The following is a 14,917-nucleotide window of genomic DNA, read 5'->3' as shown; positions in this document are numbered from 1 at the left end:
CAAACAGATCCAATTGAAAGGGTTCCCCCAAAGGATGAAGATCTCTCGAAGGACTTCCTGAGCTAGTTCCCACTCGTGGGAGGCTTTGCTCTGCCTGCTCCGAGAATCTGCCGCTGTGTTCTCCTCTCCTAGGTGAGCTGCAGATAAGGTGACTCCTTCTTGAATTGGCCAGAACCAGAGCTGCATTGTGTCTCTGCACAGTGGTAGTGACCCTACACCTCCTCTCTTGTTGAGGTAATACATGACCACCATGTTGTCTGTCATTATCAGGACGTTCTTTCCCCGTACAGAGGACAGGAAGGCTTTTAGCGGTAGTCTGATTGCCCTCCGCACCAAAAGGTTGAGGTGTAGCTTGGACTCTGATGGAGACCAATGACAGATGATTGTCATATTGTTGGAGTGGGCTCCCCATGCTGTGAGTGAAGCGTCCGTCACTACAATTATCACCGGCCAAAAAGGTTCTCCCTTAAGAATGTTTTCCTGGTAGGTCCACCACAGAAGGTCTTTTATTACTCTGCTAGGAGCCTGAAGAAGGTCTGACATCTTTCCTAAGAATTGGGACCATTGAGTCCTGAGAGCGCATTGGAGAGATCTCATTCACAGGTGAGCCTCAGACACCAGGAAAATGCAGGATGCCATAAGGCTGTGCAACCTCAGAAAATCAAAGGCCGGAAGACAGTGAGGACTCTGGAATTTGGTGATCATCTGCAGAATATCTTTAGCTCTCACCTTGGGTGGCAAGGCTTTAAGCAAGGATGGGTCTAGGACAGCCCTTTGAGATGGTATCTTGAGGGACTTCTTGAAGTTGAGGGAGAAGCTCAACCTGTGGAGGGAGTGACCGGTGGAGCTGAGATCTTCCAGGGCCTGTTCGGGAGAATGGGCCCTGTTCAGCCATCGTACAGGTAAGGTTAGACATGTACCCCCCCAACCTCTCTCTCCCGAGACTCGCTGCCAACACCGCCATCAACTTGGTGAAAACCCATGGGGCAGAAGTCAGCCCAAATGGCAGAACTCGAAATTGATAATAAAAAATGCCAGCGGTGAACCTCAGATGCCTTCTGTGCTTGTGATGGATTGGAACATGAAAGCAAGCATCCTGAAGGTTCAATGATACCATCCAGTCCTGAAGCTGGAGGGCCCGAAGGATCTGAGAACGGGTAACCATATTGAACTCGTCCTTCCTGAGGAACTTGTTTAATCCTCCGTCCTCCTTGGGGATTAGAAAGTAAGCAGTGTACCAATCCTTGTTCCTCTCTGCTACAGGTACAGATTCTATAGCACCCTTCTCTAGCAGGGTCAAGATATCCTGCATAAGAAGCGGATCTGGAACTTTGAAAGAGCTGTTCACCGGTGGATGATCCCGAGGCCTTTTTAGAAAAGGCAGGCAATAACCCTGGGCTACTGTTTCCAATGCCCATGCATCTGAAGTAATACCCTGCCATTCGTTCAGATACTGTGAGAGTCTGCCTCCCACCGGGATCTTGAGGACTAAGGCTCAGAGGTTTTGAGGTGGCTGATGCAGCAGATGATGGTAAAGTAGCTCCTGCCTGGGTGGTCTTAGCAACTCTTCCCCGTCCACAACGGGGGAATCTTCTCTGACCTCTTTAATTAGACAGTCCTCTCCCTCTTCCAAATGAGTAATAGCGAAAGTACCTGCCCATCCAAGCTGTACCAGTGAGGAGAGTTTGTGGTTGTCTGATTGCTGTGCATGGGATTTGGGTGGCGTCAAAGGGCATGTTAAAAAGTCTAGATTGCACATCTGGAGCAAAACCTAGCCTCGAACTTCAAACCCGCTAGCCGAAATACTTTTTATTTCGGCTCTGGTTGGGTTTAATCGCCATTTCTTTTTGTTAACAACCTTCTTGGGTCTTTCTTTGCGTGGCAAACCAGGTTTGCCTCCTTTGTTCGCTGACCTTTGGCGTCTGGATGTCTAGGTGGGCTGAATGTGAGGGAGGGGTGTAGTCACCCCCTACACAGGGTCTCCTTGGAGACCCAAGTCGCACTTTGTATTGATTGGCTGAGGTGGTTGTCTGGGCTGGACAACCCCCCTGCTGAGTGATTGACAGCCAGGATGTGTGAATGGGGGATTTTGGCATAAAAGGCAGGACTCTTGAGTCGCCTCTGGAACTACAAGGAACCAAAGAGAAGCGGAGAAGACGACGGCTGCTGCAACCCTGAGTCCAGATGAAGCCCTGCTGCAGTCCTGAGCTATCTACCCCTTCAACGACTAAGAAGATCCAGTCCGGAGTCTTCTTCCCTTGAGCCTGGTGGGATCAATCAGCTCCTCTTTTCTTCAGTCAGAGAATCCTGTCCTGGGTCGAAATCACTGCTGTGCTGTAGTGATCCGGATAGCCATCAGAAGAGCCCTTTCCTGATTTAAAGGAGCGCACCTTTTACTCATTGTTGTCTTTCTCGCTGCTGCTGGCCTCATCCCTGGGTAGTGCAGATCACTCCAGACGTCGTCCTTGTCCCCACGACTGAAGCCGCAGGAACCGTGAGTCTGCAAGAACTACCAGGAACAACTGCCGTGGCACCAGCTTTTCTCCAACGGAATAAGGTACTGTGCACACTTGGTCTTTCTCTCTGTCTGACCAGCCGGAATTGGGGCTTCCATTTGACAATCTTTACGAACTCTTGGCATCCCGAATCTCAAACTGTTCAATGTGTGATCCTCAGCAACTGAGCATGTGCTCCATTGACACTGGCGCAGGCCTATTGACTTTAATATGTATCTTTGAACTTGTCCTCGAGTCTCCTTGCCTTGAAAAAGTATTGCCTTTGATTTTTATTCACTTTTCCCTTGTTTTAAATTCTTAAGTACAAAGTGTGTTTAACTTCGTGAGCATTTCTATCCACGGGTACGTGTTAGCATCGCAACACTGGTCTGTCAAATCCTAATGTACTTACCTTGAATTTACTGGCACAAGTGGAATTGCTTGTGTGTGGTGTATTTTACGTGTGGTTTCCAATCTATAGAAGTGAAGTGTTTTAGAACAGATGGTTTCAAAATAAATGTACTTATATTTTTTTACCTGAAACCTTGAGTCAGTGTTTGCTTTAGTCACAGTAATTGTGGTCCTCTGTGCAATCTCTGCTACTGCTCATGTACTCTTGAGATAAGCCTGGCTGCTCTGCCACTGCTACCACTTTAACAGTGTAGTACAGGCTTGTACCAAAGGTGAACTTGTATTACCACTTGTAGTCTTAATTGTGTGTAGTGGTCCCTAAGAGCACTGCACAGGATTCTGCCTAACACCGGAAAAAATGCAACTCCAGCAACATGCGTGCCGTTTTTAACGGCACGGCTACCGCCAGAGTTGTAATGAGTCCCATATTTTCTGACAGCCTGCACCAGGTCTTGCCGATGGAATTACTTGTCTGCCCTGGATGTGAATGGTGGAGGAAAAACACTTAAAATTGATCTTTTGAGGGATATGGAAGTCTGAGACCACATTCAGGAGGAAGGTCAGTCTCACTTTCAATGTCACTTTCTCTTTGGAGAAAAACAATTTTGGAGGTTCAACAGATAGTGCCTGCATCTCACTCACCAGTCTCACTGTAAGGGTGAACGATCTAAAACATGAATGCAGGGGCTCAAACAGAGTGCCCATAAGCAATATCACACCAGGACCACAAACTGATGTGGTGGAAACTGAGTGCACAACCAGCAAATCATGCATAACAGTTGGAAATGTGAAGAAAGAGCTTTGATCAGGAGTATTTTAAAAAACTGAGATAGCAGTCAGATGCCCCTTCTCCATGCCAATCTGCAGGCCCATTCGGGCAAATGAAAGCAAAAAGTTCAAAACAGAGGATATGGGAACAAATTAAAGGTCCAGATCCCCTGCCAGTACTAAGCCAAGAATGTACGACATCTGCAGGCATGAATAGAATTGGTGGCAGTCCTCCTAACTGATAAGTACACTCAGGATGTTGTCCAACAAATTCCACTCCTTATATCTAAACCTCCAAACAAGCATAAAGGTTCTGTCTGCTGAGGCTCGGGTGAAGGATTCGCCCACCCACCACTCATATCGGGTGGTGCCAAGGAGGGCAGAGAGACATGCCCAGCAACTCCAGGTACTACCGAGTACAGTCCGAGTTATTAGAATCAACGTGGACCTGAACAGGTGCAGCATCCTGACAGGGATTGGTGGGAAGACAGAGGAGGTCAAACATCCAGTGGACTGTCAATGCGTCCCCTAGAGCTGCCTGTGAAGGAAAATCCCAGAAGCAGCACTCACTTCCTGTGCACACTGCATGCAAAGCAGTCCACTTGAGTTGCCCAGTGGGATAAAATCTCCCCCAGAACTTCCTGAAGGAGCTCCCACAAAAATCCACCATTACTTTCTCTTCTCTGGGAAGGCGAGCAGTCAGACACGCTCTCCAAAGCCCAGAAACTGAGTCACATTTCTTCTCCACAAAATGCCAAGGACCACCCACACCACCTTCCTTGTTGAAGTAGTGCACATTCCAGCAGTTGATGTGTTGCCTTGAGTCCAAGTGACACTACAGACGGCTTAACCTCAGGTCCAACAGGTGAGCGCTGTGGGATATATTTACCCACTCAGCAATATTCCCATCCATAACCAAGCTGCACTTCACAAGAAACAGCAAAATGGCTGTGCTGGCTCCTTTGAGCACCACTGCCTCGCATCAAAACTACGTTTTGCAGCTACAAAAGGATGGCTGCACTGTTTTGCCAAGCGCCATTGGGCAAGATGGAACAGGGAGCACCCCGAGAAAGGCCACCAGCGAGTGTTCTTGTGTGTACTAAAGAAGCGGAGTGAAAAAGCAGCGTTGCTTCGCTGCAAGCCCAAAGCTTCCCATTGAAAAAGGGAAATATTTTACATTTAAAATGATGCCCCTCTGATGCTCTTTTCATCTGTTCTACATTACTCTGCTTTCATCAATAAGGCCCTGCCATGCCCACCCATATCCAGATTGTACTCCAGCAAAATAGAACATGATCCCTCCAAGATAGGCTGTGTCAGCCAAATCCGGGAAATCAACAAAAGCTTTACTTTCAGCTGCACGGAAAAACGCTTGACTTTTGGCTTGCAAAATATCAAAAATCACTGTTTTAAAACAAATCCTAGCTCTCTGCGCATAGGTCAATTTCAGTGGAGCTGTGTCTTAAACAGATTGCTGTATGAGAGAAATTAACTAGGGCTGCAAAACCATGTGGGAAATTCAAAAGGAAGAGAAAACCTTTGAATTGGTCAGCCCAGCAGACTTCACTACATGTTTAAAATGTGTTTTTGCAAATAAGGAAAAATGCCGGTTTTAAAAGTACAGTGTTGAATAAAAACCTGTCCTGGCCTAGCAATGTAAAGGGGTTTTGCTGGGAAACATATATGGGATGTTCTATTCAACAGGCTTGCATCTGATTCAAAACAAAATAATCTAACAAAGAAATAAATGTTTTTGGCTGTACTGGGAAATCAGCCTAAACAAGTTTCTGCATTGGCTCAAGGGATATTTGGCTGACAAGAGTGGCCTAACCCCCAAAAGAAGGAGGTACAATAGAGTCTAGAACACCTACTGTTAACCACTACTGTTGAAAACTTTGAAGAGACCAAGACAAAGAAATGTCACATGCTCGTCAGACATTTGTCTGGGCAGAGGCCTCTTAGAAGAGATTCTGGGACACATAGGTGCGAAATTGAAAGTCACAACTTTTATTGAGAGCTTGAAAGCCAACTCAAGAGCAGCCTGGAAGTACATGACCATATTTGGAGGACAAAGGCAAACCATTTGTTTCAAAAGACTATTTTATTAATAAACTTTTAAGACTTAACTTTTTACATTCCTGCAGCCTGTTGCACAGATAACAGTTTAAATTTTGGGGGCTTTAATTTAAGACGTTGTAGCCTTCACTGCCATATTGGGAGCAGAAATGGCAGAGAATGGGATATTTTGAGGACAGAGTACATGGTGCCCTTTTGAAATTCAATACTGACATGCCTTATGATAATCTATACACATGTATAAAGTTATAGAATTTTAGATCGAATATTTCACTGAAAATGACGAAAACATTTCTAAGTAGACAAAAAAAAAAATCTTACAAACTGTACAGTTGGACTGGCATGCTCTGCGTAAAATATGTAATCTGCCTATGTAATTTGTTCAAATGCCACAAATGTAAAAATGTGCCATTTATTTCAAAACTGGGTTGTGGCAAAATTAACTGGGGGAGGTTCTGGACATAGTAAACCCACATCATAAAGCTGATGTCATGTCCTTAAGAATCCAACCAGCTGACAGCAAGGCGGTAACAATCACCCCTGACCAATCCAGTTGTTTAAAGGCATGCCCAGCTAAGCCTGCCCCACCATATGATTCGATGAGGTCACCATGCCTTATAAATAAGGATGGCTGACAGAACTCTAGACACACTCTCTCCAGAATTTCCAGTGCCTGCGTATCCTGACATTCAAGATCCAAGACCCTACTGCAAGGCCTAAGCATAGCTGATCCTATTCTAGCAAGGCCAAAGCATAGCTGATCCTATCCCATCAAGGCCATTGATCCAGAAATTCCACTAAAATACCAACAATAAGGGGGAAAAGCTGTAGTACTTTGGGGAGGCATCTTGTGACCAGACCGGCTTTTGGCCCAGTAACTGCATGGCTGCTGTACCCCTGCCATCCAGCTGTACTTGCTATCCAGTGACCTTTGCCCAGCTGTCTTGCCAGGAGAATCCGCCATGGGGACCCCAGAACCCAGTTGACTGTTCCTAATCCCAAATTCAAGAGCGGACTGAGTATTCCCCATCCCATAACATATAGCCTACCCCATCTTGACCCTTTGTCCTTGCCCTACTTTCTAAGTAATCCTTTACATACCCTGATAACTTGTCTAACTGTTCTAATTCTCTGTACACCCTGTCGTTTTTCTAATGTTGGCGCAATTCTTTCATTCACCTCAGCTTGTAACTCTCCTTACGAATATTTGGAATAATTTAAATTAATTCCCACATAGATCTGAACGTGGGGTGACAGGGTTAAGTTGCAAATTAACCCTTGATCGTACCGTGTCTTTCTTGAACAAACTATTCAGAATAATCTAGTGTAAGTAAAACTTTTCCTTTCTTTCCAAACCGATTTTCATCACTTTATTTTTCTAAAATCGAACCTCATTCCACCTTGGAAATCTCATCCAGTTCTTCAGCTATAGTCACTCTTTCACCTTCATATTGTCCCTGTGATGTGCATCTATCTCCCAGCCCAAAAACCACATTTCGATTCTGTGTTTTTCCCCACCATTTAAAAAAAAAAAAAAGTGTTTGACATTTAAAACTGCAAACTAGAAAAATTGCAACTTTTCTATGTGTGATTCGACTGCACTGTGTTTTCTATTTCAACCTGCTATGTGAACTGTATTCCTTTTGTGATAACTTAATTATAGTTGCTAGTGATATAACAACCCTCAAACTGTGATAAAACCTATGTACATCATTATTTAATTACATGTCATTTTAGGCCATTCCAAAGGGTTTTTGCCTCTTATTTTGTGAAGGAAGGTCGGATTTTGATTCCATTTCCTGCCTCCTATCCCCGACTACCTGCTGCTTCTATCCACTCAGAATTTGAGTAATTGTGGGTTGAGGGAACATTGCAGGGGGAAACCTTAACTTGGGTGCTGTCTATCCTAATTGAAAAGGTGCTCCTATTCATTTGTGGTTTGGATAGGTTCTTTTAGAAGGTTGCCTGTGTATATTTCAGTGGTTTTCATTGTAGTGATCACCCCATTGGTGATTGCTGCCCAACATAAGAATTTGGTGAATTTCTTTGAAATTAAAAATAAATATTGCAATCCCAACAACCGGCCTGGTTCATGGTCAATTGTGACCCGGTGTATTTGTAAAAGGGGGTGTGAGACAGGTTGGGTATCGGCTCAATTTGAATTAGCAGAAAATAATGAGAAAAGGCATCTCAATTGAGCGCTACATCCAAGCCTAAAGGCGTGGATCCTGGTCCGGTGTGCGATGCCCGATTGAAATCCTTAACAGCGCTCCAACCTTTCAAGGATGAATAAGTGACCACCCATACTTGGGGCTACGATTGTCAAAGCAACGCATCTCTCAGGAACCCTCAAGCAAGTTTTCAAGAACTGCAACTTGATACCTGCAGATGATCTGACATGGTTCAATGAAAATGAAGCAATCTCATGTGCAGTCAGACCACTGGGACCATCAGAATGCCGAAGGCCATGAGGCCCAGCCAATGCAGGAAAGTGGAGGCAAGATCCTGTCCCTGAGATTGGAGGACATGCATCATCCGAGCAAAGATCGCCACTCAGTCTTCAGGCAGAAAGGCTCTGCCCATGAGAGTATACAAGACCACCCTGTTAAACCTGAGGGACTGAGACAGCGAAACCGGTAAGTTCAGGGAAAAGCACAACTGTGCAATAGGCTACAGGTGTGGAAAAGACGTGCCAAAGTCTGGTCTCAGGAGCAAGTTCAGACAAGCCAGTCATCCATGCAGGGAATGATATGGATGCCTTCCCTGCTGAGGCGAGCCACTGCCAGCAGCTTGGTGAAAACCTTTTTTTTGTGGGAGAGGGAGGGTAAAGGGGAAGAAAGGTCGAATGGCAGGACTCTGAACTGGTAATGATGTTGGCCCGGGACGCACCTCAGGTACTTCATGTGCTTCAAATGAATGGGCACATGGAGGGTCCAGTAACACCAAGTCAAATTCTCCATCCCACTGAGAACTTGTGGAAAAAGTCCCTCACAGCGCTTTGCACTTGAAGTGGCCAAGGGCACTGTGGAAAAGGCAACTCCACCTCCAACCCTCCCCCCCTCTGCCGCTGGGGAAACAGTGAGTTTGTTGTCGGACCTGGGGAACCTGATCCCCCTCCCAGGAGATAGGAGACAGAGGGTTCAAATCTGCTACCTCTGCTGGATGAAATTGAGGGTCGTTCGATATTGAGATCCAAAGAAGTAGCAGTCACTACAGAGGATTGTACCACATGCAAGGAGTCATCAGCTTTTGGCCTGAAGATGTTATGTCTGTCAAAGGGCATATCCAGATGCTTTTCCTGTACATCCTGTACAAACCCAGATGTCCTCAACCAAGACCAATGTCCGACTACTGTTCCAGTAGCCATAGCACATCACACACAGCCAGCGGAATCTAGGCCAGATTACAAAATATACTGGGAAGATTCCCTGCAATCATGTACTCAGTCCCTCTCTGACCCCCCCGCCATGCCCCACCAGGAAGGTGATTGGGTGCTCCACTCACTGCTGAGCAATTTGGCCAAGGCAAATTACATATATCGCTCTGAGGTGACTGCTGCCTAAGGCGAAAATGTCTTACCCATACGTCCAATCACTTGCTTTCCTGTCCGAAGGTAGAGACCTGACTGTGGAAGACCACAGGGTTGCGTTAACTGTCTGCACCACTAAGTCCTCAGGGGAGGCATGGGTGGACACGAAGGCACGGTCAGAAGGAGTCAGCAGTCTTTCCACAGCAATTCCTGGACCACAGCCAATACAAAGGCAGATTTCTCCAGCTCTGGAGACAACTACCAAATTGAAAGATTTCTCTTTTTAGGTCCTTCCTACAAGCTATCTGTTAGTTAAAATTGAACCTTAAGTCTAGACGGGTCTGATAACTATAGTGTGTCAACCACTTTGGCCATAAGGATCTGGAACGAGGCCTGGGGCCACCTGTAGTTGGCCCCAATAGGAATCCAGCTCCGTAGAAGTGCCAAGACCACTGGTTTCTTGTAGACCTGAAGCCAACTCTGACAAATCTTCACCCTTATGGTAGAACTTCTCTGGGAAGTCCCTCTCCTCTCTAAGGACAAAGTGGGTTCATCCCAAAAGGAATAGGGCTCACCTTCCTGGTAAAAGATTAAGCAATTTTCGACATGTCACCATGGGGCGTGGGGTATTTTCAAGAGGAACTCCGACAATGATGTAGAAGCAGAGGGGGCCGGTGCTGGCACTAAGGTATCAGCGTCCGAGTGCGGGACATGTCGTCGCGTTGATGGTTCTTTTGGCCAAAGGAGCCGGAGCCAAGCCCTTAGGTGTGCGGTTCTTTGTGGGGTCCCTGCTGGCTTCGTCAGGTGCAGTGGGTACCAAGGACACTGCCTGGGCTTAAGCTGCTGGGGCCTTGGAAAAGAGGTCTAGCATCTTTAGCCTAAAAACATCCCATTTCACTGGGGCGGAGGACAGGTTGGGAAACAGTACCTGTGGTACCGCTTCTGGGGGCAGTCCTTGATGCGACGACACCTCTACTTTGAAGAGAAAGAAGAACGGTGGTGAGTTAAACCGCTTGTTGAGAGGAACCTCTTGTGGTTGTTCTCCTTACTGGCCGGGACCCTCCTGACCCTCACTCGGCACCTTTCAACCATGACAGTTTTCTCCTTGCCTTTCGCCACACAGTATAGACAAATTCCGTTTGGGTCGGAGACAGACATCTGTTGGTCGCAATCCATGCAGGGTTTAAAGCAGAGACCACTGCGGGATTAGGTATTGTTTCGCAGAGGTTTGCAGGATAATCCAGGGTAGAGTACATTTTAAGCAGTGGCACCTGGTTGAGAAAACCACCACAGTCCAAAGAAGCGTGAAAAAAGGAAGCCAATGCTCTGAAATAGTGTCTGAAATACTGAACCAATGTTGGTATAGGAAGTCTGCTTCATGCAGGCTGTCAATCAAAATAGTTCGAGAGAGAAAAGCTGGGTAAAATGGGTCAAAGAAAGAACAAAGCAGACCAGAATGTGGCTGGTTAAGCAGCATCGAAATATATTGTCTCTTACAGTAGACATTTTCATTTCTTTAGTTCTCAGCAATACATCTCGGGCTCGAGCGTGGTTCAAGACCGGGAGAACTTTAATTATCAGCTTGTGCAGGCTTTGACAACATTGCAGAAGGTAGTGGAGGTCATACTCCTGGTCATCAGACATCAAGAAGACTACATAACTGCAATCAACCTACATCCTTGTAAACACATTAGGAGGCACCATGTTTTGAAAATAATTTCAAGAGAGAAGACTGACAAGACCAAAGAGAAAACCTGTGTTAAAAAAATAACCAAACAATACCCACAAACAAATCCAAACATTTCCCAGCTACAAAACAAATCCACAATTTATACAGGGTGCATGAGTGTCAGCAGCAACTATTCACCAAATTACAAATCCACCTTTCACCCCCACTATCGATTTGTAGTGAGGGCAGCCATACACGCCTAAAGTATTTGAAGATAAGTAAAGTATTTAATAAACTAGGAACAAATCAAAGTGTCCAAAACAGACTGCATTGAAGATGCTTTCAAAAGATTTAAATTGAAGTGGAGGGAGAAGGGTACAAAATCAATGTGGGAAAAGAGGAGAGACTTTCACAGGCAGGTGCATATTCTGCTGACAATCAGTCTCATAGCATACCTGAGAGGTCTTGCTTGGGGATTGCCAGCTTCCACGTAAGGATGTAAATAATCCTTTATGTAAAGATCAGCAGCACTATTAGAATGGGTGCAAATAAGTACTCTGCTGAAATAAAGAACACAAAAAACGTTAAACACACATTTAGTAACATACACCAAAAATAATGTTGGTCATAAGCACGGTTTCTTTAATTGGAAGAGATAATTCGCCAACTCATGTGTTGAAGCAAAAGTAAATGAAAAGGTTTAAAGACCAAATTAGCGCATACATGATACTTACTGGGTATAGTCAAATCATCAGAGATTAAATGGCTGTTATAAATCGCCTATACATTGGCCGCCCTGGTGGATGCTGATTAAATGTGCCACAGTCTACGTGAAGAGATTGCACTAGAAAGTGAGTGGATTAAATTCCAAACATACTCAATTAAATGTTTTCCTTTGCATAATGCTAGAGCAATGTAAGGCCCTCCGCCCACCTCAGCAACACTCACTTAACAGTGCCTTGCAACAACTAAATGAGTAGCTCTCAATACAAAGTGCACAACTAATGTACAGGCATTCAAGTATAAAACAAAAGTCAGAGGAGAATTATGTTATGCGATTAGGAACAGTTCAGGGACTGTCCCATGAGAAATATGCAATCCAGTTAAAGGTTGTCTGTTAAAATTTGTATTTCAGACTGCTATAACCTCAAGATGGTTTATTGAAATAATAATTGGTGTACTTAATCAGAGAAAAGGCTCTTCATACCCCATGCATTTATTGAAACTAATGTCACTTAATATCACCTGTATTTTTTTAATTAGTATTTTGTAAATGGAAAAACACATACACCCAGAAGTCACTTAAAACGTAAAAATGTAATTAAGAAAAATAGGCACATAGCTGTAAGACACTCAAAGCAGATAAGTGGTCCAGGTCCTCCACAGGGCCAGACTGGGACAAACTAGGCTTGGGAACCCCCAAGAAAAGTGCTCTGCAGTGGCCAATGGAAATGGGTTGCTTTCAGTGGCAACCCGAGTACTACATAAGGGGAATTTTTTGACAAAATGTGTTGCAAATACTGCATTTTATGCCACATTTGTTTAGTAACATTAGCTACTGGCTGCACAATTCAGTACCTCTTAAAAGTGGGCAGCGTAGACCCAAAAAACTGGCCCATACTAGCATGTTGGGGCAGGCTTTAGAGGTGTTGCCTTATAGCCCCAGAGGGCATGCCGAGCCTGGTACTCCAATGATCGATCAACCAGTCCTCAAACACAAACTTCCATTTCCATTTGGAATAAGGTAGAAGGCGGAAATAAAAGAAAAGGTGGGCTAAGGACGAAACTTTATTTGAAAAGGGGGAAGAAGGGCAGATCGGACAAATAAAGAACGGGGAGGACTGCACCATAGACAGGATGAAGCAGGTTCAAGTCCCCATAACCAATGAATGAGGTTCTTTCACCAGATTGTAACTGGACAATGTCCAAAAAGAACGATCTTTCACATGTTATCCCGCCCCCTATCTTGCCACCCGTGTCCCTCACCCAACTCTTCAGTTCAGAAATAAGAAATCAATGTGGAGTGGGACCCAGGGCTCAACAGAACACAATGTCAGTAGTAAGGATTGCATTGACTTTGTCAGGATGGGTCTGGATAAGATACATAGATCCTAGGATGTCGGGAGATTAGCGTCTTGGAGTCGTAACCATAGGAAAACTGATCCCCCCCCCCTGGACCCCTCTAGGTTTCCCTTGAAAAAATGTCTCGACAGTCCCCACTCTCAGAGAATGGCTCCTAGTTCACATTATGAAGTTACAGTCTTTGAGTTCTAGTGCCGAACGCGCTCCTGGGCAAACTCTAACCAGCAAGTACTTCTCTCCCATTGCTTAGGATACTTATCGCACTCCTGGACTAGTAGAAAATATGTTCTGACACACTCCTTCCAGTAATTATTACTTCTCCATTGATAAGGGGTTTTGTGAGGCTAAGATTATCTTTCAGCCATGGGTCACCCTGAGCAAAGATTTCCCATTCAAATTCTTCAGGTCTCTTCTAATTTGATCTCTCCCAGTGTCTGCTATATAGTCATCATGCATTCTTACATTCTTCTCGCTCTCAATCTGTTCCTTCCCAGTAGCTGAGATAATCTTCAGCAGGCCTAAGGGTGTTTTTCATTTAGTCTTGGTAAGAATCTTGGTTGTGTGTGTCCAGTCCTAAACCACACCCTCGCGTAGTCACTGAGCCATGGTGCGACAGGATCTGAACAAGACAGCACTCTGGTTTAGTTTCCCCTTTATATTGCTTCTGCTCTCCTTATGTTACCAACTTCGAAATTCACCCAATCTGTATCCATAACAGCCACACACTAAGCCTCTAGCTATAATTGCTGTTTATGTTATTCTCTCGTCTATCCCTATGAATGTGATGACAAAGTTTACTTGTAACTTGGTATCTTTCATCGATTCACATGATTAGACTAATTCTCAGTCTTCAGTCTGGGGAACCATCAGTAATCAATACAATTGTTTTAACCAGGAAGTATGTTTTTTAGGCTATGCACCTCATTAAGTTCACATTGACTTCTACCAATGAGGTGGCTAGCCAAGGCTCCTTTCATAAGCGCCATCTTTGGTTTTCAGATTAACAGTTGCAGTAGATACTTATAACCTGTCTCACTAGGTAGTCAGGCGGGCGCTTGGGTTTCTATGAGAGATACCAATACTGGACAACTCCAGCTACAGGTAAATCATCTTTTTCTTCTCCAGCATTGGGTTGTGTATAGAGACACATGCTAAGAATAGAATTCAAAGCAACATAAAACCATAAAGGTGAGGAGAGGCAGTAGATTGGGGAACATTTTAAAGACCAATGAGCAAGCTTAGCTCTAGTGGAACCTTTTGCCTCACTGCCGTCTCGGTTCTGCCTTCAGAAGCTAGGCAGAAGTGTGTTCTTTATGATGCTCTTTAGCAGATGGCCTGCATCAGGAAGCCTGCGTGGAAGGAGGTAAGCTGGTGTGGCTGGATCCCTGAAGGTTGGCAAAAGGACTAATTCAGGTGGACGCCAGGTACCACTGTAGACAGAAATCTGAAGTGTACCCTGTGACGATCCTTCAGATGGCGTCACTTTTCCTCAGGAGGGAGTAACTTTCCATGGGGCTACGGTGATGAAGCTGCTAACCAAGAGTTCCCCTAGAGATTGTAAATGTGGGAGGACATCATGCAGAGGAAAACCCCTCCTGGGAAAAGGACATAACTTTGAGAAACACTTGCCACATCCCAACCTTATAACATAACTACATCACCAAAGCCTTCTAAAAAATACAGTTAATTCAGAAACTATGTGCTACTGTACTAGTTTGGACATTCTTCTGACAAGTACTGGGACGTAGAAAAAAATCAAGAACGCACCCGGAAAGCACAAGGACTGTTCAATCACGTGTTGACAATTGGGCTGACGCCGCATCAGAAAGGACTTGGATATATAAAGCAAACAGTGAGAAAGGACAACTGAGAAGGAGAAGAAGGAAA

The 14,917-nt window shown here is 45.0% G+C and overlaps 1 protein-coding gene across 9 annotated transcripts in view; it reads right to left on the bottom strand.

Moving 5' to 3' along the window:
• Positions 1-14,917, bottom strand: part of HELZ (helicase with zinc finger) — a 2,743,493-nt gene that overhangs the window by 1,132,771 nt on the left and 1,595,805 nt on the right. For 5 of the 9 annotated variants that reach the window (XM_069655034.1, XM_069655036.1, XM_069655038.1 and 2 more), the window contains one exon: positions 11,404-11,508. In XM_069655034.1, the coding sequence (XP_069511135.1) occupies positions 11,404-11,508 (105 nt within the window). The remainder of the gene's footprint in view (positions 1-11,403; positions 11,509-14,917) is intronic. The other 4 variants (XM_069655035.1, XM_069655039.1, XM_069655041.1 and 1 more) reach the window with 1 other exon arrangement.

Source organism: Ambystoma mexicanum, chromosome 3q, assembly GCF_040938575.1.
Source record: "Ambystoma mexicanum isolate Mex_15411 chromosome 3q, UKY_AmexF1_1, whole genome shotgun sequence".
In the NCBI taxonomy this organism is placed as follows: Eukaryota; Metazoa; Chordata; class Amphibia; order Caudata; family Ambystomatidae; genus Ambystoma; species Ambystoma mexicanum.
The sequence above is the reverse complement of the archived record's forward strand: the minus strand, read 5'-3'. Positions and strand labels throughout refer to the sequence as shown.